This window comes from Rhipicephalus sanguineus, chromosome 5 (genome assembly GCF_013339695.2).
Source record: "Rhipicephalus sanguineus isolate Rsan-2018 chromosome 5, BIME_Rsan_1.4, whole genome shotgun sequence".
NCBI lineage: Eukaryota > Metazoa > Arthropoda > Arachnida > Ixodida > Ixodidae > Rhipicephalus > Rhipicephalus sanguineus.
The window spans coordinates 9,015,927-9,041,198 of NC_051180.1; the positions used below are offsets into that span (position 1 = coordinate 9,015,927).

The window sequence follows — 25,272 nt, forward strand, 5'->3', positions numbered from 1 at the left end:
CACAGGCCGTCAGCTTACATGAATTACATGCTTCCTTAATAAACATTTAGGCAACAACAGCAATAAAAGCTGCTCAAGCTTCAAAAAAGGAAAGAAAAAGAGAAAGCTCACTAGCGTGCACTTATTTACGGACGTATCCGCGCACCGCAAGCGCTTTGTGTAGCGCGTTTCACATGCTGCCGAGCTGCGGTGGGATTCGCAATGGCGGCCGTCGTAGCAGACGACGCGCCTGTCCTCACCCTCAGCGGAGCGCGCGGGCATCAAGGCACCCTAATCTCGGGGCGAATACTTGCCACGCACTGACCGATTTCAAGTGACGACGTCATACTGTAATATCATCGTGCGACGCCATCGCTTCCTCGGAGGAGGTCGCCTGGTCTTTATTTCTGGTCGTGGAGGGACGCGGGCGGACGCCACAAATCAAGAAAGTGTTCATTTTACAGCTTAAGACTTCCACAAACGGGCGGCCAGATCCCTTTGGTTCATAAAAAGTGGAGCTATCGTTTTCAAGAAATACAAGCGTCGCCACAACGTCCGTGTGTAGGTGCTTGAGGACAAGGCTTATATTTCAGCAGCGGTACCAGCAGAATGCACAAACCGCACCTGTATAAGAGACACGAAGAGAAGAACAAAAACTAAATACGTGTGCAATCGGTTGCATGACATAAGGACCGCAATTTCAGCGTTTAACACGGAGTAACCATTAGAACAGTAACAATTCCCGCTTTCAATTTCTTGCTATTACCGGGATGCCATAGTGTCCAGCAAATATTGCTGTGAGCGTCCATACGGCAGTCATTAAGAAGAGACTGTCCAGATAGAATAATTATTTTGAAAATTTCTACTCGCAAGGAAACCTTCGTTGAAAAATATGGAGTCCTTGAGAAATGCTAGTAAATAACGGGTAAGTTTGGCCTGCTTGGATACACATATGCGGATGGGCTGCTGGGTTACCATCATTCTATACTTCGCTCGTGCAGTCTAAAGTAACTTCAAAAAATAGGGTCATTCCGTGTGAACATCCTGTATGCTTTCATGTAACTGTACGGTCAGCGAGGCGTGTTTGATGACCCTGGAAGCAAAGTTACCTCGATTTATTTGCGACTCAAGAGGACATTGCTGTCTGAAAGCGGACCGCGCAATACTTCGCAAGCACGAACAATTCAGTTTGAAATGAATACCTTTAATGGCACTACTTCTTGTATCCCATAGTTTCGAGAAAAAAACCCAAATAAAGAAAAAAAAAACATAATGATTTCTTGCACGTCATACCTTGCCCCAAATGGGAAGTGTAGACTTTCAGTAGGCAAATTTTGTGTTAAGCTTTTCTAGAAGCAAAGAAGAGAAATAATGATAGTTTCTTGGGTTTTACGTGCCAGAATCACGATACGACTTATGCGGCACGTTGCACTGGAGGTATCCTGACATTTTAGACCACCTGGGGTTCTTTAACGTATGGACTGAAATAGCACAGTACATGACCTAGCATTTCGCCTCCATCCCGCGGCCGGGATCGAACCCACGTTTTCGGGTCAGCAGGAGAGCACCCTCACCAGTGTGCCACCACGGCGGCTCGTATAAGAGAGAAAAAAAAATCGAAATTGCTTAAAGGGGTACTGACACAAAATTTCGCGGCCGAGATAGCGTGCTGGATCGATTCCCGTGTACGTGCATGTACCATCTGCAAAATATCGACAGCGAATAAGGCTTGGAAGGTATTTTATATGAATTTTGAAGTTCGCGAGCGCGATCCAGCATTACAGGCCGCACCTGGTACATTGACACCCTCGGAGGTGACCCAAGGTGACCCCCCTACTTCCCCTACGTAACCTTTGCAGCTGGTACAAGTGATGATGACGTCGTAGCCGCCATTTCTGTTTTGACGCGCTTCCCGACGAATCGCTCCTCGCCAGCGGGTCAAACCTGAAGTGATTCGCTACGTCGAAAATTCTTTCCATCCCCGCCGCAAGAAAATCGTCGTCATCAGACGACGATGAGCTCGACGACGACAGACCGCGCGGAAATGCGTCACTGTTCTGTGTGCTGACGTGACCGAGTGTTTCACTCGCTAGGTGGTGATAGTCGCACCCGGCGGCTTGTCGTTTTTGGAGCTCTGTCAAACCGAAACTGAGGCTGTGTCAGTAATGAGGAGCTTGTAATTAATTATCACTCGCGCGCTGCAGCAAACGATGTGCCGTGTTATGACTAACAGGCCCCCAGCAACACATTGCAGCAAAAAAACGCGGGGCGAAAATATTTGTGTCAGGACTCCTTTAAGTATGTCTAGTACTCTAGTAGAATGTTCATAACCCTAACTGGTGTGCGAGCCGGGGTACTCAGCTCTACACGGTCGCGTATCTCGCTAATGAATTCTTTCGTCGCAGTAGCAGAGGCAGACCGCTGAAATATAAGGTCCATGATCACGGCTGATAAGAGCCCTAAACCAGGCACGCTTCAGACGTAATCACGTTTCGAGATAAGGGCAGTAAAGTAATGAAGCGTTGAGTCCGGACGTTGTCGTATACTCAGCGCGAGGAGTGCCATTATTTCTGCGGGACAGCTGAGAAAGAAAGGCGATGTGTTTGCTCCTGTAGCCGTGATAACAATTCACACTGCACTGCACCGGTGGTTTTCCAAAGCACCGCTACTGGTACAAAGTTTAGCCACTTCAGTATCTGAACTTCCCGACGGCAAACAGAGAGAAAAAAAAAAGAAACTAGTCTGAAGAAAACGACTCCGACGAAGAAAAAAAAAACTTCAAGCTTGTCACCACTGAAAGCATCCAGGTAAGTTTCAATTAGTTGTTGATCATGACGCTATAATGAAGGTGTCAAACCATGGCAGTAATTGTGACATGATTTCGTTAACAAAAGCTTGCAGTTCGTCGGGCTCCGTTAGTAGGCTGCACGTGGCGGTGAAAAATTAAACGCATCTTTGTTTTGAGGATGAAGTGGGCTTTAAGAACAAAAATATCGGTTACTCTTTTTGGTGAGTCCAGACTTGCCACACATATTATAAATCTTCTTAAATAAAGATACAGATGAACTTTCCTTTGGAAGTCATTATACTCTCATTGGAGAGTCACGGCAGGGTTAGCATGCATTTTTTTAGGAGAGTTATGCATTGTATGTGGCAAGTCTGGACTCTCCAAGAAGAGTAATGGAGAGTCTTAGAGCGTGTAGTTTCCAGTTTCTCTTTATTGAACACCTATTCGTTCAATGATTATGGACACTGAGATCGATTTCCTTTAAAGTTTATGAATCTATCATCTTCGACTCTTGGCTTGAATCTACGTACGAACATTAGCGGCGAAATCATTAACAACAGAGTTCTGAAAGAATCATTTATCTGTCTAAGGCGATTTACTGTTTCACTTTAGTGGCCCTTCAGCTATCATTTTTCGTTTCCATGGCTCGCTGCGTCGTCCTCACTTTAAGTGGAACCCTTCTCGTGGGCCTCCATGTTTGCCCCGAAGGTAAGCACCGCTAAGATGCAGAGAGAGAGAGAGATAAGATTCTTTAATGAAATGCCCGGAGAGGTTAGCCTGGTTTGTCGCCTGGCTTGCTACTCCAGGTGTCGGGTGATTATGGTATATACAATGATCACATATACACCATATACACACAAATAGTACATACAGACACAAACACACATATATACATAAGAAGAGTCCTAAACAGGCTTTGGTTAAGCTGAGTGTTCCTCAAAAACGCCAACAGCGCTTTTGTGCTGCGCATCGCACAACTGTTGTCTTGCCACGGGCCGAGAAGGTGCCGCAGCTCCAAGCTCGTGCCGCGTTGCAAATGAAGTGCCTCCTTCAGAATCTGTCGTTCTGCGTCGTAATGGGAACAGTCGCAGAGTACGTGCTTTAGGTCTTCCCGAGTGTTACATGTGGTGCACATGGGTGAGTCCGACTGCCTGATCTTGTGCTTGAAGTATTTCGTGTAGGCAACGTCAAGTCTCAGCCGGTGAATGCAAGTTTCATCTTGTCTGGTTAATCCCTGCGGCACATGAAAGCTACACGTCGGGTCTATTCTGTGCAGCGGTCCATACTGGTTGTTCGCATCGCTCCATATTGTTCTCTGCAGATTACGCGCGAACGCAGACACCAGAATCGCTGCGTCTTTTCTTGAAAAAGGAATTTCAATTTTCTCAGATGCTGTGTCATGCGCAGCTCTGGCAGCGGAGTCAGCTCGAACATTCCCTTCGATGCCGCAGTGAGCGGGCAGCCACTGCAGTACTACATCGTGGTGTAGTTCATGAGCATTATTGCCTAGGCGCCTGATGTCTAGGACTAGTTGGTCTTGGGTACGTGGAGATTTCAGGGACTGCAGTGCGGCTCGTGAGTCGGAGAATATCACCCAAGAGTCGGGTCTCTGATCTTTAATATATGCAAGCGCCCTCCGCAATGCAGCCAGCTCAGTGGCAGCGGCGGATGTACGGTGGCTGAGAGTGGCTGTGATGGTGACATTCGCCGACGGTATCCACACACCTATAGCAGATGATCCATCTGTGACAGACCCATCTGTATAAACGTGACGGCGGGTTCTATAGTTGGTGTTGATGTGTTCAAGAGCGAAGTACGTCAACGCTGGCCCAGGTGTGTTTCTCTTGCTCTTGAACCCCGGCACTGTCGTGACTATCGTCCAGGAAGGAAGCTGCCATGGAGGCCCCGACAATATCGACGGCGATGTTCATACGTCGGGGGGAGTAACATTCGCACCTCAGAAATGCTGACTGAAGCAAGTGGATGATCTTGTACCCTTGCCGCAAAACGCAGACAGACTCGGAGGAACTCTTGCTTCATTAGCAGGGCAGCCGAAAGACGTTTGCTTTCTGTCAAGGTCCCGACTGTCGATGTATTTTTCGGTAAACCTAGGCACACCCTCAAGGCTTTGGCTTGCATGCTCGTGAGCACCTGAATATTTGATTTGGTAAGGCCCTGTAGTGCAGGAAGACTGTACCGCAGGAGACCTTCACATAATGCTGTATACATTCGCAGCAGTGCACTCACGGAGCAGCCTTCAGCTTTACTTGACATCATGCGGAAGATGTTCGCGTATGATGCGAGCTTCTCTTTTAGTGATCGAATGTGAGGAGACCACGTCATGGATCTGTCGAAGATCACTCCCAAAAATTTGTGACTTGACACGTATGGGATGTGAGAGCCCGCAAACTTTAACTTGTAGTGCGACATATCCCGTTTGGTAAAGGCAATGGCGGCACACTTGTCGGGTGATATGGATAGCCCACGTGTTCGTAAAAAAGTCTCAATGGATTTAATGGCCTTCTGCAGTCTTCCGCGTAGTACTCGACGGTTGCGGCCACTGCTCCATATGCAGATGTCATCTGCATATAAGGATAACTCAACCGATGCAGGGACACATTTTTCCAGACCAATGAGCGAAACATTAAATAAAGTCGGGCTTAATACACCACCCTGAGGGACCCCACGAGGCACTGTATGAAAAGTGGTGTCGCCGTCTTTCGTAGTCATGTACACCGACCGGTCAGTGAGATAGTCAGAAATCCAGCTGTACATACAGCCACTGACTCCTGCAGACCTCAGAGTGTGTAAGATCGCCTCGTGTGTCACGTTATCAAATGCGCCCCTGATGTCAAGGAACACAGCAATGGTAATGTTATGTGCAAGTTTGTTAAGCCTAATGCAGTTGGCAAGACTGATGACGTTATCTATGCTATTGCGGCCCTTTCTGAAACCCGACATCTGTGGGGGATAGGCGTTAGCGCTCACCAGAACCCAATCCAGACGCCTCGAACCTAGTTGGAAACGGGCTCGAATCATCCCTGTCCTCAAACCTGGCAAGACTCCAACAGATATAAACTCCTATCGTCCGATAGCTCTTCTCAGCTGTGTGGGGAAGATTATGGAGAAGATGGTGCTAAGATGCAGATGGCCCAGGGAAAGGAAAATGATAGGCGAAGGACCACTGAAACGACACATTAAATCAGTTTAGACAAATAGATAACCGCTGGTCATCGAGAGCGACAGACTGTATTCCAAGAGAAGGCAAGCGCGCGAGGGGGAGGCAGGAAGTTAGGTGGGCATATGAGATTAAGGAGCGTGCTGGGATAACCTAGCTTAGAGGATCGGGTTAGCCGGAGAAACGTGCGAGAGGCCTGCAGTCCGCCTGATGGTTACGATGATGATGAGGACGATGCCATTGAACACTGGTGCGTTGTTTTGACGCCATAATAGTAACTCGATGAGTACTCCCTCTACGAGCATAATTTTTCTTGGTTATGTTATTTACATAATATAGAAACAATGCATAATAAAATTAAAGTAGAAATAAGAAATAACTGGTTCTTGATTGGTGAACTCAGAATGCCATCTACTAGCCTACGAAGCGTTTTGCGGACTGTGTCTACAGCTGGTATGACCCATGCACCTGTGGCAAAAAAAGAAAAAAAAGCGTGTGCAGTGCTTAACGATTCAAACGCGACTCCAAAGCTTCTGGACAAGGTAATGTTGGCTCTGATGTAAGTGTTCGAGCCCAAAGTACGTCCGTATGGCATGAATTTAAGATGATGGAAATGATGCTATGCTCATTACTTAGCCATAAATTGCCGCGCGTCATTCCGGGAATACTGGGGTGCTATGCAAGATGGCTCGAGCTTCTCGGGCACACGAGTTTGCTCCAAGCCCGCCCTACGGCGGTCATGATAGGAAGACAGTGCGGAGCGCGCGATAGCAGCGTTGATAAAAACGGCTACAAGAGCGAGCGTGGCAGTGCGGCATTTGCGGCGGTTTTCAAAGGAATACCGCGTACGAAAACGCGTCAACGCCGCCAGTCAGTCATCATTTCAGCAGTGCGGCAACGTCAGCGTGATTGCCGCGCTATCTTTTTGCCAACTGGACATCGCGCCTCCCAGAGGCGTGTTCGTGGGCGTTTGTCCTCTTTCGGAAAATTCTTTCGTTCCACCTGCAGCATGGAAATTCCCATTCTCGAAGGCAACAAGGGCGCACACACAGCACTCTCGTGCAGCTCGTTTCGTTCCTCTCGAATATTACAGATAAATAAATATACAGGTTACTGCAACTTACATTACACGACTGAAAATGTTTCTGGAGTAATGAATCGGTAGAAGCAATGCATCCACAAAGAAGTAAACAGTAGCGTTTCTCGCCGCAGATGCCACCAGGGGCTCTTGCTTCATGGCTGTGAGTGGTACGTCTTGAGCGCGGTGAAATTGAATGCGAGACATCCTAGCCACGTGACGATATAACCTTTAGTTATTCGTGCGTGTGTGCATAGTCTGTGCGAATATGCTCATAGAGGAATCGCGCCGCTCACTGGCGTTGTGGCGTGAGCACTGCTCCTCGGCAAGTGCAAACGCGGTGGGCGGACCCGATCTTCGCCGCGGGCGTCGGTCAATCAAACTAATTGACGCGCGAACTCGGGCACAAACTCGTTGATTCTGAAAAGGCCCCAGTTCAACTCGTGACTGTCATCGTGCCGGTGTGCCTGCCAAGCGGTTCATGCGGCGGACGCTAAGCAGCAAGGGCGGAGCCAGGGGGGGGGGGGGGGGGGGTTCAACCCCCCCCCGCAAATTTTCACTTTTGCTTGCGTATATATACACGCACACATACATACGCACGCACGAACATACATAAAGTATGGTTGAACCCCCCCCCCCCCCCCGAAAAAAATTTCTGGCTACGCCCCTGGTCTCAATTAGCTATATCAGAGATTTTTAGCGTGCACAGCATTCCGGTATACGCAAAGGGGTCTGTGGAATATCGGCATAGCGAATGCACACCAGCGGAGAAATAGAATACGATAGGTTTCTACAATAACAATTCTGTGCTTGCCAGGTTCTTCTTTGCACCGCCAGATGACCCCACCTATCCGGCCTCTCACGGTTACGGCTGCAGTAACCCGGTATTACGCTAGCGCAAGGAAGTCCACGGATGAACTAACATTCACTAATAACGCTACATACGTGTTACTTGTTAGCGATGATATTTATGTATAGGCTGCTCCACTTCGATAGCTTGTGGTCGTGTTGGCGTGTACCGTACGTGTAATGAAACGCCACGCACTTTCCGCTTTTTCCGCGCCTCGACGAGCAGGTACGTACTACGCAGCGGTTCCTCGACATGCTGGCACGTAGTCGCTCCGATTGATCGCACTCGCGCTGAGGAACACACGACAAATCAGTCGATACGACACGATGAATCGCAGGCACGGATCGGGACAGCGAGGAGAGCCACTGGCTGGGAGTGAGAGCCGGTGAGAGCGTCGCCTGTCGTCGGCGGTGTCGGCGGCACAATAAATACACTCAGTTCGTCGACGTCATTGTTACTAGAGTATCGTTACTCAGGAATGTATGATCGGAATGTATCACACCTGTTACGTAGCACTAGTGTCGATGTCGCAGCGTGATCAATCTTCCGTTGAGCTTTTGTACGCTGTTTGCCCTCGAAATAAAATTACTTCCACGCGACGGACGCCATTCAAATTTGGCCAAGGAGACCTATGCATACCGAGCAATCGAATGAAGGGCACATCTCGACTTTGAAATTTGATGTCAGTGCTCCTTTAAGGGCGCGGTCGCGGTCGCGATCGCTGGCGCGCGCGCTATCTCGAAAGCCATCACAGCGGGCGGCTCGTATACCCTTCTACGTGCTGCGCTCTCAACGCGAAGTGAATGATGCGGAGAGCATCTCTCCCTGTAGCGGCCGTATTCTCTTACACCAGCGTTTTGTATTTACGCGAGATCGGATACAAAACAGTTAGCTGCAAGCCTCACTTCGTGTAACACTACAATTTGTTGCTATCGTATTCATTGCTTCGCCCTTGCGGTGAAACTGTGATTTTGGGAAGAGGGGTTATATGCGGAGCTGCAGGTCGGCATGGTACAGCACCGCTTACGGGATCTGGCCCACGGACGGAATTTTCGCATCAGCTGGCCGCATAATGCTACGCATTAAAATTCAGCGCTTACAGGTTCGCACGCTAAACGAGCACCGTGTGAGAAGTGTCACAAATAAATGACGAGGACTTGGAAAACATCCGCCGACGTGATGTCATCTTCGCCGAATAACTTTGATGACGTGTATTATAGAGCCTTCTGGCATTACTTATGAGGCTTTGTTCTGCGGATCCAAACCTTGGTTTGAGTGAGAATTTCCCGCTGAGTCAAGAAGCAAGAACAGCTGCGCTGTCGGGATGCGCATCTTAAAGCTGGCTGTAGGAGACATTCCGTCCGCCACACAGCTGCTGCTGGCTGACTGTACTTGCCATTGGGCTCACCTTGCTATCGGAAGGTCAACTGGGATACGTGGAGAAAAGATTTGTGCGCAGCATACCCAACCCTTGCGTAGCGACTGTCATAGGCGTGCACAGTGGGGGAGCAGATGCTGTTACTGTAATATTCATATGTGCGGTTTTACGTGCAAATACCACGATATTATTATGAGGGATGCCAGAGTGGCGGGCTTTGGAAACTTAGACCATCTGGTGGTCTTTAAGGTGCGCTGTTATCGCAGCGTACACGGGCCTCTAGCATTTCGCCTCCGTCGAGTTGCGATCGCCGCGGCAGAAATCGAACCCGCGACTTTCGGGCCAGCAGCCAAATGAACTCTAAATTTGCATACAAGTCAATGCCGTAGGGAAGTTATTGGTTATGGTTTTGTAAATTAATTTTTGCATCCTAAAGATTTATAATGCGTGGTTGTCATTGGTTTTGTAATTACTGTATTTGAATTTGTGTCATGGCTGATTTTAATATTATAAAGAAGCCTTTAAATAACTAGGCCGATCTTAGTGTCGTATGTTCTTTGCGTTGATAATTTATTAGATACCCGACTGGAAGAGATTTATACGTCCAACTATATTCTCGTCCCGCATGTGCTCTACTCATCAATCCTTGGATATACGAAACTATATAAGTCAGTGTACAATAGTGCGACGTTTTGACTGCACCATAACTGGGTACGTTATTCATTTCGCTTAATGCGCTTAAAGGGCCACTTTATCCGGTGTCTGCATTAGCGCTGCTGTACGGACTCCGAATAACGTTCTTGATATCTGCCAGCATAGCAGTAAATAAGAAGAGAGAGAGAAAAAGAAACCGCTTCTTTTCAAGGTGCCCAAAGTCGCGGCTGAGGGCTGACCAAGTTCGGTGGACGCCGCCGGATGCAAGCTTGGCATTATGGCTTAGTCAAGAAAAAACATCGTTGGTTAATGACATCCTTAATGTTCTAGTGGTATACTGCTGATATTTAGGCGTGGCAGAGCATATACAGTTTTGGTAAATAAATGGTTATTTAAGCAGTTTTGAGAGCAGGAATATAATTCACAAAGCTCCTCTTTCCAGGGGCATAGCCAGAAATTTACTTGGAAGGGGGGGGGGTGAATAAATACAAATGTTACAATAGGTTTGTTACAAATGCGTGGAAAACGTTTTTTTTCCTTCGTTATCTTGGGTAGTCTTGTAGGTTATGTAAATGAACGCGAAAAAATCGCCTATATAAATAAAATATAAGCGGTATAATGTTGTAATGCTATAAGGTGAAGTGTTCCATAGTTTCAATATTATATAATTGTTGGGGTTTTACGTGCCAGAACCACGATATGATTAAGAGAAACGCCGTAGTGGAGGGCTCCGGAAATTTCGACCACCTGGGATTCTTCAACGTGCACCCAAATCTAAGCACTCGGGCCTCAAGCATTTTCACCTCCACCGAAAATGCGGCCGCTGCGGCCGGGATTCAATCCAGCCACCTGCGGGTCAGCAGTCGAGCACCTTAACCATTAGACCTCCGTGGCGGGTCCCATAGTTTCGCGGCAATATAACAAAATGCATGTAATCCATCGTTAGTCCTTATCTAGGGTAGGCGTAATGGAGCAGTTCAGGTAGAACGTAGTGAATATGGAGACTTTTTATATCTTAACTTTCTTGACTGGCTTAGAACGGCGTTGTGTAAAAGACTGCGCAGAAATGGTTTTAGAGAACGAATTTGAATGATATTTGCTGCCTTTCAGAAAGAAAGCTAATTTCTGTAGTGAAGTACAATCTTGAGATACTGTTCGCACTTGTTTGAAGAATTGCGAGAAATTAGTGAGTTAAAATATATTATAAGCACAATGCTCTCACATGTGTAACAGTGTGCCAAGCACAGATACCACAATGTTGTAAGCTGCATAAGTTAGATAATCTAAAGCCGACCAGTTTAATATTTCAATTTGCAGTTTGCGTTAATGTTGTACAATATCTATAGGGGCAGCGTAACAGTCGTTTTGAAATGTTAGTGACATCTACTTCCGAATTTTCTGCTTTAGATGCATCACTATATGTGCAGGCTCCACAATTATATTATCGTTTGAAAGAGCATATGCTTGGGCACGTGTGTTTAATAGCGCGGTTGCAAGAGCCACGCTATTTCTTTCAGTTGTTCTTTTTGTGCGCAATATAAAACTCGATATCATTTTCATTGCTGTGTCACAGACTTGAACTTTTGATAACGCAGTGCCTCCTTAAAAACATTCAGCCAATCCAAACAAACAAATACATTGACGGCCGAAACAAACAAAAAATGTTTCCTGCGGGTACTAGAGTTTTTCTTCTTTTAAATACATTCCGTCTCAGCAAAATCGGTGCAGTGGCTGCTGAGCAAAACAATGCCTGTTTTTCTAATTGTGTACAATTAGACAGGAGCCGTCAAACTAAACCGGGTCCATACATTATCTGTTAGGCTGCTACAGAGGGTGAGGTGGTGCTTCTTGAGAATTACGTGGTACGATAAGAACCCGTATTGGTCAAAGTTACGCCCACTTGAAAAGCAAGTTCACAGCACGATGAGTGTGGGCTGGAGCGCATACGGCATGCATTTCCAAATCTTGACAGGCAATTCACCACTGTCCCTAAAAGGAAAAGCGTTTGATTACTAGGCATTGCCAATATGCGACTGAAGCTTGGAGGGTAACAAAGAAATTCGAAAAGTAAGCACCACGTAGCTTGCGATGGAACGGAAAATGACAGGCATAACGTTAAGGCATCGGAAGACAGCAGAATGTATCAGGCAACAAAGAGAGGTAGCCGATATTCTAGTACATGATGTGGCCCAGAAGTTCGCCAGCATAAAATGGATCGAGCTCGCACTAGATTCAGTAAGTTATGGAACATAGGGAGAAACTTTTGTCCGGCAGTGGGCATGTAATAGGCTCAGGGTGATGATGATGATGATGCCGTCGAGGTCTGCGCTACGGCGCCAAGTACTTATGGGGCGACGGTTACATCGATCAAAGCACGACCGCCAAATTTTTGGGTCATTCATTCATTCATGCTGTAGTCATACTGATTCGTAATCGTCGTACATTGCCATTTCGTCCGGAGTGAAATGGCCTGGAAAAAAAAACGAAAAGAAAAAACGTTTAGAGTGGTCCTCATGCGTTACATAATCGCATCCAAATGGGATGCATGGATGCGTAATTGAATACGGTGCAGGATTGCCTATGGTAGGCAACAGCAGCTATTTCAGTTTCGGGTGCAAAGAAAGATGCTTTACTCGTTAATTTTGAAGCACCTATTTGGGATGTCAAAATTTTAATGTGTACCATTCAGGGCTGCAAGATTGCTCGAAATTGATATGAAAAGCGCATGAAGGCATGCGGTGATTAGGTACGTTCGCAGCTTTCTTATCAGCGGCGTTAAGTTTGTGGCTTGAAAAGGGCAGGAGTGACATACTTGCTATGACTGAGAGCTTATGCAAATATTCGTCATCTTTAAGCTCAGGAGCTGGATAACTTGACACTTCGTGTGCGTTTTGATATATGCAGGTCCACCTTAAGGAGAAACTTTTGAATGGAAGGAAAAAAAAAAGACGTTCTCTGGGCATACGCAATGATAGCAGTATACGACCGACGTAGCAATATGTATACAAATAATCGCAATAATGTGAAAGATGGAAATGAAAGAGTACAGAGGGAGTACGTCTTTCGGAATAAACATACTGATAGCTCAAATCTGGACACAGCAACTCTTGTGAACTAATAATTGTCAATAGGCAAACGTCTATAAGCTTCCACAACGTGCTCGCAGAGCTCACTCATACGACATTGTCATTAAAACTGTCCCATGTTTTAGTGCCGAAGCATTCGAGGGTCTTACTGGCAACGTCTATTTTAGGTATGATATTCCGATGGCGGAGTGTAAACTCAGTTGTTGGAGAGGATCAGGTCAGAGACGCTGTACTTAAGCTTAATTTGTTGGTGCAAGCTTAATACGTTTTTGAAAAGGACGTAGACGTTACATATATGCATAACTGAAAACAAGTTATTAGAGCTACTTTGCGTCACAATTCTGGGACATATTTGATACAGCTCTTTTCTTGAGGTACAAGTTTTGCAAGTGGTACGCCAAGTAACAATGTAGTAAAAGAAAAGTCCCATTAGGCGAGCACAGGTGAAAGCCTCACGTGGCACTGGTTGGTCACAGCTGAGATATGCAGTTCGAAGAGGCTCTGCATCTGGTCGGCGAATTCGGCGTCTTCCAATGGCTTCTCATCGTGTACCTGGTGGTGTTCGTGGCTCCCATGCGAGTGATACCGCTGTTCGCGCACATATTCACGCTGCTCGAGCCGCCGCACTGGTGCCGCCAGCCCGAACTCGAAGATCTGTTCAACCTGACGCGCGAGGAAGCTCGAGACCTGGGCGTGCCTCGCGAGCCGGACGGGAAGTGGAGCAAGTGCACAATGTACGACTTCAACTTGACGGAGCTTGGTTCCTGGACGAGCTTGCCCTCCACAGACAACCTGCCCGTTGTGCCCTGCCGGTCTGGGTGGCACTACGACCACTCCGTCATTTACCCGACCATCGTGTCCGAGGTATACATCTCTTTGTTTGTTTGCTTGTTTTGTTGAGTCCACCGATCTAGTACTAACACTTATGTAGTCAAGGGTTGGACGGAATTTCCTCTGGTCAGGTATCATGATGACGATGAAGATGTGGTCACTGGCCAAATCAAGATTCCCCTTGACTTGGTCAGTGACCGCATCATAGAGACGTTTCGGGACCCGTACGGTTTCCTTGATCACACTAGTTAGTGTGATCAAGGAACTCGCACGGTTCCCGAAACATCTCTGTGTTTTCATCTTGACTTGGTCAGTGACCGAATCTTCATCCTCAGTACTAAGACTTGTTTCACAAGCTTATGCACTGCGGAGTTGAGGTAACATTAGAGAACATTAACAAATTGACGCTACGCTGAACCCGAGACGCAGCCACCGCGCAAGGCTTATCGGCCCAGCACCAATCTGTGTGTTAAGTGAGTTCGCGTATCAGCTGTTCTGCATTTCCTTCCCTATTCTTTCACTGGCCCTTCTTCGTCCCCCTTTTTTGTAGGGTGCCTCTCTCTCTCTCTCTCTTTCTCTGTGGGAAAACGAAATGATGCTGAATTAGCAAACATTGCAAAGATTAGGGACGAGCAAACGTTATATTGTTTTATCTGCACACAATGAATAAATAAAACAGTTCGACAAAAGATTAAAGTAAGCATCCGTGGACAGTAGATCACGCAAGTTTGTTTATGGTTCTTACAAACCTACTCTATAAATTTAGTTCTGTCTTTGTAAACGAACGAGGTTCAATAACTCTCGCATGAGTTAATGTAAGCCGTGTTATTTAACACCCGCCGACGTAGCATAGCGGCTGTCGTGCTGCGCTGCTAAGATGAAGGACGTGGATTCGCTTACAGGCCACGGCGGTCACATTGCATTGAGGGCGAAATGCAACGGCACTCGTGCACTTTGATTTAGGAGAACGCCAAGGAGCCCCGTGTGGGGTCTCCAACTACGCCGTACCTCATAGTCAGGTCTTGGTTCTTTTGGCGCGCGAAGTTCCAATAGAGTATACTTTTATTGAGCAGTGTGATTAACAAGCGGTGCTGGACGCTATATTAGGACTCCTGCTCCGCTTGTAGCTGGTTTTACTAAGGATGCAATGAAAAACAGTACAAAGAAACTATTATAAAATATATAATTTCTTGAGCCAGTATTTTTGCCTGTCTGGCTTTGGTAATTCTGTAAAATTTGTAGGCCTTGCACATAGGACTATGGGGAGGAAGCCTTACACGCCGTTGCAATATGATATGATGACGCAAATATATGAAAGGCTCATTCATGGCCATTCGTAGTAGTTTAGGCTTGCCATTATTAAGAAAATGTTGGTAGTGCAAGCTGACAGGTCAAAAAGAAAGCAAGACACTCAGTTCTGAGCCGAACGCTTTGGAGGTGGAAAAAGCTTGGTTGTTTTCTGAGCTACTGTTCTAAGAAGCCACATGTAGTAATATGATTTACGTAGTTTGGGAAAGAAACAGACATTGTAGGTGAAGCCCAGGATTTTTTTTAATATCGCTATACTTAAACACCGTTAATTTTATTCAAAAGATGCCTCTAAAATTTCATTGGAATGGCACAAAATGTCTACAACGGACTGGCTGAGATATTTTGAGCGTTTCGATTGACAAAGATGTTTTGCTAGCAAATACATTTCAATTGCATTTCATTCAAAGTGCTGCTTTATGTGCTCCTTCTTATAGAAGTAGGTGTGCCGCTCAAAAATCACGTAGGCTTTTGTCACCGATAAACTTCGACACTATAACAGCAGTTTTGGTTCTCCAGAACGATTTCATCATAGAGCAGGTAGCGCAGAAAATACGGGGACACAAGAAAGCAACATAAACACCAGGCGAGCGCTAACGATCAATGATGAAAGAGTGGCGGGGTTCTACTCTATAGCGACACTAGCGCTCGACACTAGCGACACTAGCGATTCGATACTAGCGCTCGTCTGGTGTTTATGTTGCTTTCTTGTGTCCCCGTATTTTTTGCGCTACCTGCTCTACGATGAATTCTTACAAACTCGCCCAGATTTCCGTTCTCAGAACGATTTCTTTTTGTTTTCCCAGATGGATTGGGTTTGCGGCCAGACCTGGAAGGCGTACCTGGCAAACTCCCTCTTCTTTGGCGCCATGTCCATTGGAGTGATTGGGATCGGCGCCATAAGTGACAAGCAAGTTTGAATCTTGATGGTTGTCATCGCGATTTGATCTTCCCGGTCGCGGCGGCCGCATTTCTATGGGGGCGAAATGCAAAGAACACCCGTGTACTTATATTTAGGTGCATTTCAAAGGGCCCCAGACAGACGAAATTAGTCCGGAGTCCCCCACTAAGGCGTGCCTCATAACCATAAAGTTGTTTTCGTACGTTAAGCCCCAGCAATTTATATTAATTATTGCTAAGATTTAACCTTCATTCCGGTAGGTGGCTTAATTACTGAAAACAATGGTTGTTTTATGTCGGGGTTTGTGGGGAGGTTGAAGCTGGGCGACAATGTGATCGTGGGTGCGACGACGGTACAGAAGCAAAGTCGCCAGTAAACTTAATGCACGTGAAGCTCAACCCGTGTTCCGCTCTGGAAAGCACAGCAATGCTGGAGTGACGTAAATGACGGCGAGCACAAAAGGTGGTTGTCGAAACCGCGGCTCAAGTCAGTCCGGTATTCAGCCAAGCGCCTGTGCATATTTCATAGAAAATACATGATATGATAAGCTGGGCCAGGCGATTAGACGTTAGTTACAAGCGCAACTGATAATAATAATAATAATAAAGCAGTGCCACGACGGATGGTTAGTGGCTGAAGTGTACGATCCTGTTTAATTTGAGTTAGGCTTGTTTTGAAACTTTCGTTCTTTGAAACAAATCGACCGTCCTTAAGTAAATGGGTAAATACGAGGTCCTCGTTGTACTACCTGATCTCTGATACTAAGCTTCTTGTTTCACAAAGGGGTTGATTAACGTGATTATTAAGTCAATGCGTATGTGAATCGATCTTCTGGCAGAATCGGCCGAGTGCCCGTGATGATTGCAATCTACATCCTGGCAGGAGTGGGCGCTGTGGTCACCTACTTCACGCAAGACTTCTATCTATTCCTGGTCACCCGGATTATTGAAGGAGGCGTCATTCTATCCATCAGCATCATCCCTTTCGTGTTGGGTAAGCCCTGTACTTCGCATTAAAGAATTTCTTTCAGTAAACTGGGCGAAAGTAGTGAACCGACGCAATTGCTTATATTGTATATACTCCAGCGACTGCTGCCAGGCATTCTGAAGTTTCAGAAAGGCAATCAGCTGGCATATGTGCGAGAAAGAGAAAAACGATTTTTCTCCTATTAGTAAACTACAATTTCACAACATTTAAAGCACTACTCTTACGGCAAGAAGACGCTCGGAAAGTGAAAACAAACAAACAAACAAACAAACAAACAAACAAACAAACAAACAAACAAACAAACAAACAAACAAACAAACAAACAAACAAACAAACAAACAAACAAACAAACAAACAAACAAACAAACAAACAAACAAACAAACAAACAAACAAACAAACAAACAAACAAACAAACGTCAGTCCTGCGCGGAAAGCGCAGCGTAGTCGCAGCGAAAGCTGGAAGAGCGGTATTTCTAGAGCCCTTTGTAAACTCTCTTGGGGCTACTAATACAAGTACACTTGCACGGTACCCACTGCGCCACAAATCGTATTTTTTTGAAGTTGGGAAGCGCCCACTACGCCATTATTCGTCATTCTGCGGAGAAGCGAGGTATCATCTGTAAGGCATTATGTGCACTTTGCTGATGCGGTGGCTGATGACAATGAAGAACGGGAAAGAGGAAAATACAGGTAGCGACGCCACATCCAAGTTCCCACAACAGCTCGCCGCGACGTCTCAGAGTTTGACGGCATCTCTAGTCCCGGCGTAATCCTTTATCAGTTAAAATTGTTTACATTGTGGCCGGAGGGACCCAAACTCTCAATATAGCAAGCTTTCGGAAAATTTCGCTCAACGTTGGATCTGAAAGAAACTTATTCGTACACTTGCAACAAGACTTTCGGTGTCCTAAATAAGGGCCCAAGAGCAGCCTTCGAATTAGCAAAAGTCTTCCACGATCAAGGAGTAAGTGATGTTTAGGAAAAGGTAAAGCCGTCTATCTTTATTTCAAGCGGTCATAAAGCACCCCTTGGGCTTGTTGAAAAAACACATCCTGTGGAAAGCTGACACGGCTATGAACTGCTCAGCCAAATATTGCAGTCGTGCGCGCCGCGTAAAGGCTACGAGCGGAACGCGAAGTTGCTGCTTTCTCAGGCGCCCTCTTTTCAAACAGAGGCCGGTTCACTCTCGTCGGTGGGCGGGGTGTCTGCCGATTGACGTCGCGATCTGCATCGCCGCGTCGCAAAAGACATAGCATCCTCATTGGCCGATAGCCGACGTAAATCGAGAGCGGCGTTTGGATCAGATGCGCTTCTTGCCACGGGGTGCCGCCACTTGCCGGCGCCGCACTCCTCAGTACACGGTAGCCGCGCTCGCGCACGCGAATCACAGCGGGAGAGCGATCGCGTTTCACGACGCGCGCGCTGACGTAACTTCTTGCCCCCGTGCCATCCCTCCCCGTTTAGCTTCCAGTGCGCTCGTCGGCACGAGAAAAGAGAGAAAGCGCTGAGAGCGTGCGCCCAAACCCCGTAACTCCGCTCATTCTTGACGGATTCGAGAAATTTTTGTGGCAATCGATTCGGGGGGCAGTAAACTCCGATACTGAGGTCATTAGATCATTACTTGGAAAAGTGATTCATGACCCCTTTAAGCCTTGAAATGTTGGTCAGTAAAGTATCTATATCAGGAGTCATGAAAAACATCGTGCTCTACAATTCGTAAGACCAAATGGAGACCAATCGTCATGCTGGACATATTTGTAGAGAGTGTATTCTACGGCACACAGAATTATAGAGCGAAAAAAAAGAAAAAAAAAACACAGAAAACTTAGTGCACTAGGCTCACGGAAATCGATGTAAACTAACTGTTCGTCATGACCAGAAAAATGACTGAAGCCTAGGAGACGTCGCTAAAACAGTCAAGATTGAACGATTGTATGGCATTTGTGTAAGAGGTGAAATTTATTATTTTTGTTTCTAATACACTCCGGGCCAAATGGCGTCGAAGAGGGTAGTGTTTACAATAAATAAAACATGCAAAAATGGGTACAGTGAGTTCGAGTTATGATAAAGAAGACACGTGCGATGATTTTAGGCGACAGAACTTTTCTCGCGGCTATGCAACGTTAGCTGGTGATCCGCAGAATAGCTTCTTTTCAGTGATGGTTGCGACGCTTGAGGGAAGGGTGGCTGCATTGCTGAGATGTGCACGGGGAATGAAAGACTGAAAGGCTGGGAAAGTGCATCACATCCAAACGCCGTGCTCTTGATTTATGTCGGCTATTAGCCAATAACATGCGCTCTGTTCTTCGACGTCAAACAGCAGGCGCCAGCATCTTCGTAGAGAGTGAAACAGGCCTCTGTATGACAAGAGGGTGCCCGATAAAATGGTAACTTCGCGCTCCGCTTGTAAGCTCTCCTCGCCGCGCCCAACTGCAAGATATGGCTGAGCTGTTCACATGGGTGTCTGCTCTCCTCGGGATGTGTTTTTTCACCAAGCCCGAGGTGCGGTTCATGACCCTGTCAATGCAGTCGTAACCAGGACAAGAAAAATGGTTAATTATCAATTGATTCCAGGTATCTTAACTGTCGCGGGATGTTTGTGTTGAACGTTGGCTAACCAGTGTAGCGGTGATTGAAAGATGGATGCGTGTTTTCTACTGCAGCGTTGGAGTACGTGCCAGCGCAAAAGCGGATGCTGGTTCTGAGCGCTTTCCGGTTCGCCTACCCTCTGCTTGGAGTTTGCATGCCGTGGGTGGCGTACTGGCTTGCTCACTGGCGCCTTCTCAACGCTGTCGTCGTGTTACCCTGCCTTGTCGGGCCTGTGGTTTCCATGTAAATAAACTTACGATACAGATAATTTCAAACGTGGATGAAGGGGGGGGGGATATGGTGCGATCGAGTGACCTGATGTTTTTTACAATGCGCCTTTCTTTTTGTTGGCTACGCAGGGCAGCCTTTGGCTATAACATTTCATTTTTTTTTCTTTCATTTGCGAGTCTGAGCCAGTTTTTCTTGTTTTCTCTTTATCGCCTACAGAAGAATCGGCCCTTAATAATGATTTTGTTTCAATAATGCTCATTAGCGACATGAATCAGGCGAAATTTTTGGATCTGTCTCTGTTATCTCGACAGGCCCAAACGTTTTGCGATGGCGTTAGTTACAGAGTTTCTTTAGTGTATTTTAGATGTACAGTCGCGCTCATATGACTTGCAACACGGGAGCGCGTGGCCTCACGAGTTTAATGACTGCGCACGGCTTCAACTTGCTTCATTTTTGTACCTTATTATTATTGTCTTATTTGGGAACATCCCCCAGTGAGAGAACAGCGTTTAGTTGTAGAAATAAGGGCTAGTGGAAGGAATGCGAAGTTTTTAAACTCGTGCGGCCACACGCTCCCGAGTTGCAAGTCATATTGAGCGCGACTGTACGTGGTCCTGTGCATTTGCTCTAGTTATGACAACCGGTAATATCCTCTCCGAGTGGACTCAAGACCGTTTTCAGAAGTCAGGATTCTTGGACCGTTGCATCGATAGCGCAGTATAGGCAACGAAGGCGTTGCTGGTGTACGTAGACATTGTCGGAAGGCGTCTCTGACAGCGCCTTCAAGTGTTCTTCCATGTTATATCTTTCGTGACACCCTTATTCTCAGTGCACGGTAGCAAACAGGACGTGCATCTGGTTAACCTTTTCTTGCTTCTCTCGCTCGATGTTTGCGAGTCCTCAAGACACACGACGATAATGAACAAAAAGGCGCAGCAGTCACATATTTGATGAGTTAACTTTAATGGGCAAACATGTACTGTTACTTGCGCTGAATACGTGCGTGCAATGCCAAAGAAAGCCAGTAGCTCAGTGTCCAGCTATTAGCATATTAATACTACCATAACGGAAATGTGCTGCTGTTAGCATGTGCGCTTACGTCTAACTTGCAAATGTAATGCGTGGATGCTCAACCAAACTCTCTCTTCCAGAAGTATTACGTGGTTTCTTGACTCGTGAAATTATTGAAACACCATATTGGTTCGAGTAATAAATAAGTAGGTCAAAGTATGAAGAGAAAGGGTGAGGAGGTCATGCTAAGTTGCAGGCCGAAACCAATGCAAAAATATCCTTTTCTGACCTAACTCCAAAACGCCGTTAGTTTTACTTTCTTGCGTAGCCACGGCTCGTGAGCCGAAGGTGACGAACGTGGAAGCTTCGGAGAAAGTAATTTCAGTCCAGTGTCACTGATAACTGCTTTGTTTTTGTGCTTCTTGAAGTTTCATACCGGAGTCCACTAGGTGGCTGCTATCCAAAGGAAGGACGGATAGGGCGAAAAAAATCCTGCTTCGCGTCTCCCGTGTTAATGGCAAGAAAGTGGAAAGTTCAGCACTTGACTCTCTCCAGGTGAGGGATATTTTATAATAGGTTGACAACTGTTGTTACCTGCACTACATTCGAATGTTTTAAATGCGAAGCATTTCTTAGCGAACCTCACGCACTTTGGCCGTTTCTATCTATCTATCTATCTATCTATCTATCTATCTATCTATCTATCTATCTATCTATCTATCTATCTATCTATCTATCTATCTATCTATCTATCTATCTATCTATCTATCTATCTATCTATCTATCTAGCCGCCTGCGTCTGGGCGCTCTCCTGGTCGTCTCCATAACTTCTAATATACCAAAATTGGCATAGCAGGGGATCAGTGTATGACGACCACGATTCACTGGTCATGACATGAATAACGCAAAATACCTGTCGTCTACGTCATGAAACCCTTTCTCTCAGTCACATGTGGTATATACCCGTGAACCAGAGTTAATGTTATGCGGGTATGTGCCACAGGTGATACAGAGTCTCAACCAACAGAGTAACGACGAACACACGCACACACGCAAGGAAAGTCATAATGATAATAATTGTTGGGGTTTCATGTCCCAAAACCACGATATGATTGTCAGAGACGCCGCAGCGAAGGGCTCCGGAAATTTTGACCATCGGGTATTCTTTAATGTGTACCGAGATCGCACAGAACACGGGCATCTAGCATTTCGCCTCCATCGAAATGCGACCGCCGCGTCCGGGATCGAACCCGCGACGTTCGGGTCAGCAGCCGAGCACCTTAACCGCTACACCACCGCGGCGGACGCAAGGAAAATGAGGAAGCTGAAGACAGAACGCCAGGAGACGCTCAACTACCATTCATTCGCTCACGTGGTCCGCAACGTGGACCACGTGGATTACGCAAAAACCGCGGTCAATGCTTCCTACAATGAATTTGCTGAGAGAACCAGGCCTCTCAACATTACCGGTGACTTGAACATTCATTTATCACTTGGTCCTTATACTGCGTGAAAGATGGCTTGGATGTGGAGAGGGCATCAAAAGACGTCGCTGCCACGTCCACGACAGGAGGCATCATAGATCACTATATCGTAAGAGGCACCCAGGATTTACGCCAGCTGCACTATACCTTGCCCTTCACTACACTTAGACCCCTCGTAGCCGCGATCACGAACGGATCCGACTAAAGAGTCCGGTCCAGCTGCTGGTGCTCACTGATCACGGTGATGATGACCTTGTTCAAGAACTGTCAAGAACCCCTTCTGCACATAAACACGGGTTCGTGAAACGTGCGTGCGTTCTCTGTCATAACGGACAAGTATCAGCATAGCAACTGTAACTGTGACTGTAACGAACGTGCTGTGCGCCTGCGCGTGCCACTCGGCTGTGTATATATCTAGGGAAACTTTCCTGAATGAAGCTTAGTTGCGAGTAACGCCTCTCCTGTGCATCTGCGTTCCTCCTTTGTCCTGTTCGGATTCGCGCTATCCAGTATGGAAGAATATAAGCACTACATATCAGCTTACCGCGTCTGGTGTTGGTAACACCCATGTTGATGTTAGCATCGTTACGCAGCTGTAAACAACTGGTTATATAATACATTTGCGACTGTTCAACATATGCGTGTGCGTATACAACTTCCATATTTCTCTAGCGTCATTCCGTAACGTTTCGCTCAATGTGAAAAATTACGCAACAGTTACCATCCCGCGCATGCTTCGTATGACATCGATTTCCACGGTACGTGGGATCTGCCGAATTTTATTTTGGAATAGAATACTCACGTGAGCTCATTCTAGTTTCAGTAAACCTGTTGACTTGTTTTGACGAAAATGGGTCACGAAACATGCCCAATCGCACATGTACATATGAAACCATAATCGGCCCAAAAGTCGCGGCGCTGGGAAGCTGCTCAGTTTTCGCTCTTTCATGAGCTTTTTAATTACAACTTGCTCCATGGAGGCTTCTTGTAAATGTTCGCAATACTTTCTACTCACTCAGACTAACTTTGTTCAGGGTTGCCAGGTTTAGCTACTTTGGGCCGATTTGTCCACTTTTCTGGGCCGGCCGAAAGAATATGTCGTGGCTACTTGGCAACTTTTTGGCTACTTTCTTGTTCCCTCGATTTGAACCAAATGATCAATACTTGGTGCCGTCGCTGGCGTACGACTATGCGGTGTGAAAACTTGGCAAGTAAGGAATGTGTCCAGCTCCCAGAATTGAATTAGGCACTCGCATTAAGAAAAAGCGTTTAGATGCGTGGCTCGGCCTCGAGGAAAACTATTGCATGGGGCCTCGTTTTGCAGACCACCTATTGCTGAACGCTACTTTAAATCAAAATTGGAAAGGAAGAGGACAATCTAAAGCGCTCCGCATCCTGGGCGCTGTGCGCTTATCGACATTAGAAACCGAATATCCGACGAACTGCTTGTGTTATTTCTTAGGACTTGGTACGAATTGCGACTGGGGTGCATTAACTGCTCATCACGCAAGAAGTGATTGCGAAAATGAGTACAACATATGATTCAGTGCCATTATCCCAGCAACTGTAATATTGAGCAGAGTCATGCCGTACTCATTTTTATTGTCGCCACAGGGCTGTTACTTCTAGCGCTCTTGAGAAAGGTCACGCCAGACGCGTAACGAGAGTGTCACTATAGTTGGTTACAGCCTATAGGAATAAAAACAGGCTCTGGCCGCGAAACTGAGGCGCGCTTGTCAGTCAGAGAGAGTTGTGCAAGCTTGTTGCCTTTCTGACTGTACGTACTTTTTCTGTGCTAATTTAAACACACACATGTCGAAAACTACAGGTTCATCATTCCTACCCGAAATATGACATTTGGCTGGGCAGCGGTGTCAGAATCTTTGATGAAATTTGCCAGGACGTTCAAGTTTTCGACTTGTAACCAGCGACAGGTATATGCTTATGTTTGGGAACACCAACTACCTGAAACACGCGACATGTGCTTGGCGTCACGGAAATGAGCTAGTGTGATTAGACGGAACGCCTATGCAAATTGTCTCTGGGTAGGTATGAGACGGTGTGACGCATGCGAAGTGGCACCAAGCGCTAACGGAAAGCTCCGCGTACCCGATTCTAAACCTTCTTAGTTTTGCACCAAATCATTGCGAAATTCAGCAATTTATGCTTGAATCTTAGCAATTCTGATTTCGTTTTATGCCGTACTTATTTAGATTTTCGCCAAAAGGCTTTTGCATTCAGTGATATAAATGAAAACGTCGGCACTCTTTTCACACACACGTTGTTACTTTTGGCTATTTTTACTGCCCTTAGCTCAAGTTGGCTACTTTTCGGCTAGTTTTTACAATTTTCTGGCGATTTTTTGTCTTTTCGACCTGGCAACCCTGTCTTTGTTGAGCCTGTTAATAGCTTCGCAAACTTTCTTCAGCTTTTTTATTTGCGCGAAATCCCAACGTTGACGCGGTACTTAAAAGCAACCTTCTTGAACCGATTAGAAAAGGAATGCTCGTAGGGGGGATAATGGCAACTGTATTACCACCTTGTTCCGAGACAAGACATGAATGTTAACGGTCTTAACCTGTGACGTTAAAATGTAATGCCTATTTCGTGCAAAAAGTTTCATTTAGAGAAGATCCTTATGAGCTGGTATGGGAGCAACTAGCGTAGAGTAACTTACAAAAAGTAAGAACCGGCTCACTTTTTTATACTAGCTTTAATTGTTAGTGTTTTGTGCTTTGACGTATTAAGGGAAGCTGAAGCACTTAAAAAAATGACTTTGGAGTGAGTAATCACAGTTTGTTCCCTGCTGAATTTGAAAATCGATGTGAGAGTTCTAAGAAGTGAACGCAAATATCATTTTTTTTTGGGAAAAAAAACAGCGGCTGCGTCCGCAGGGCTTCTTGAGATGCTGAGAGAACGCGGTGACGTCATCTTCGGT

At 46.3% G+C, this 25,272-nt stretch overlaps 1 protein-coding gene across 1 annotated transcript in view; it reads left to right on the forward strand.

Moving 5' to 3' along the window:
* Positions 1-2,557: 2,557 nt before the first annotated feature.
* Positions 2,558-25,272, forward strand: part of LOC119393185 (beta-alanine transporter) — a 30,835-nt gene continuing 8,120 nt past the window's right edge. The window contains exons 1-6 of the mRNA XM_037660026.2: positions 2,558-2,786; positions 13,468-13,855; positions 15,937-16,040; positions 16,870-17,024; positions 19,683-19,851; positions 21,279-21,405. Coding sequence (XP_037515954.1) covers positions 13,475-13,855; positions 15,937-16,040; positions 16,870-17,024; positions 19,683-19,851; positions 21,279-21,405 — 936 coding nt within the window. The 5' untranslated portion in view covers positions 2,558-2,786; positions 13,468-13,474. The remainder of the gene's footprint in view (positions 2,787-13,467; positions 13,856-15,936; positions 16,041-16,869; positions 17,025-19,682; positions 19,852-21,278; positions 21,406-25,272) is intronic.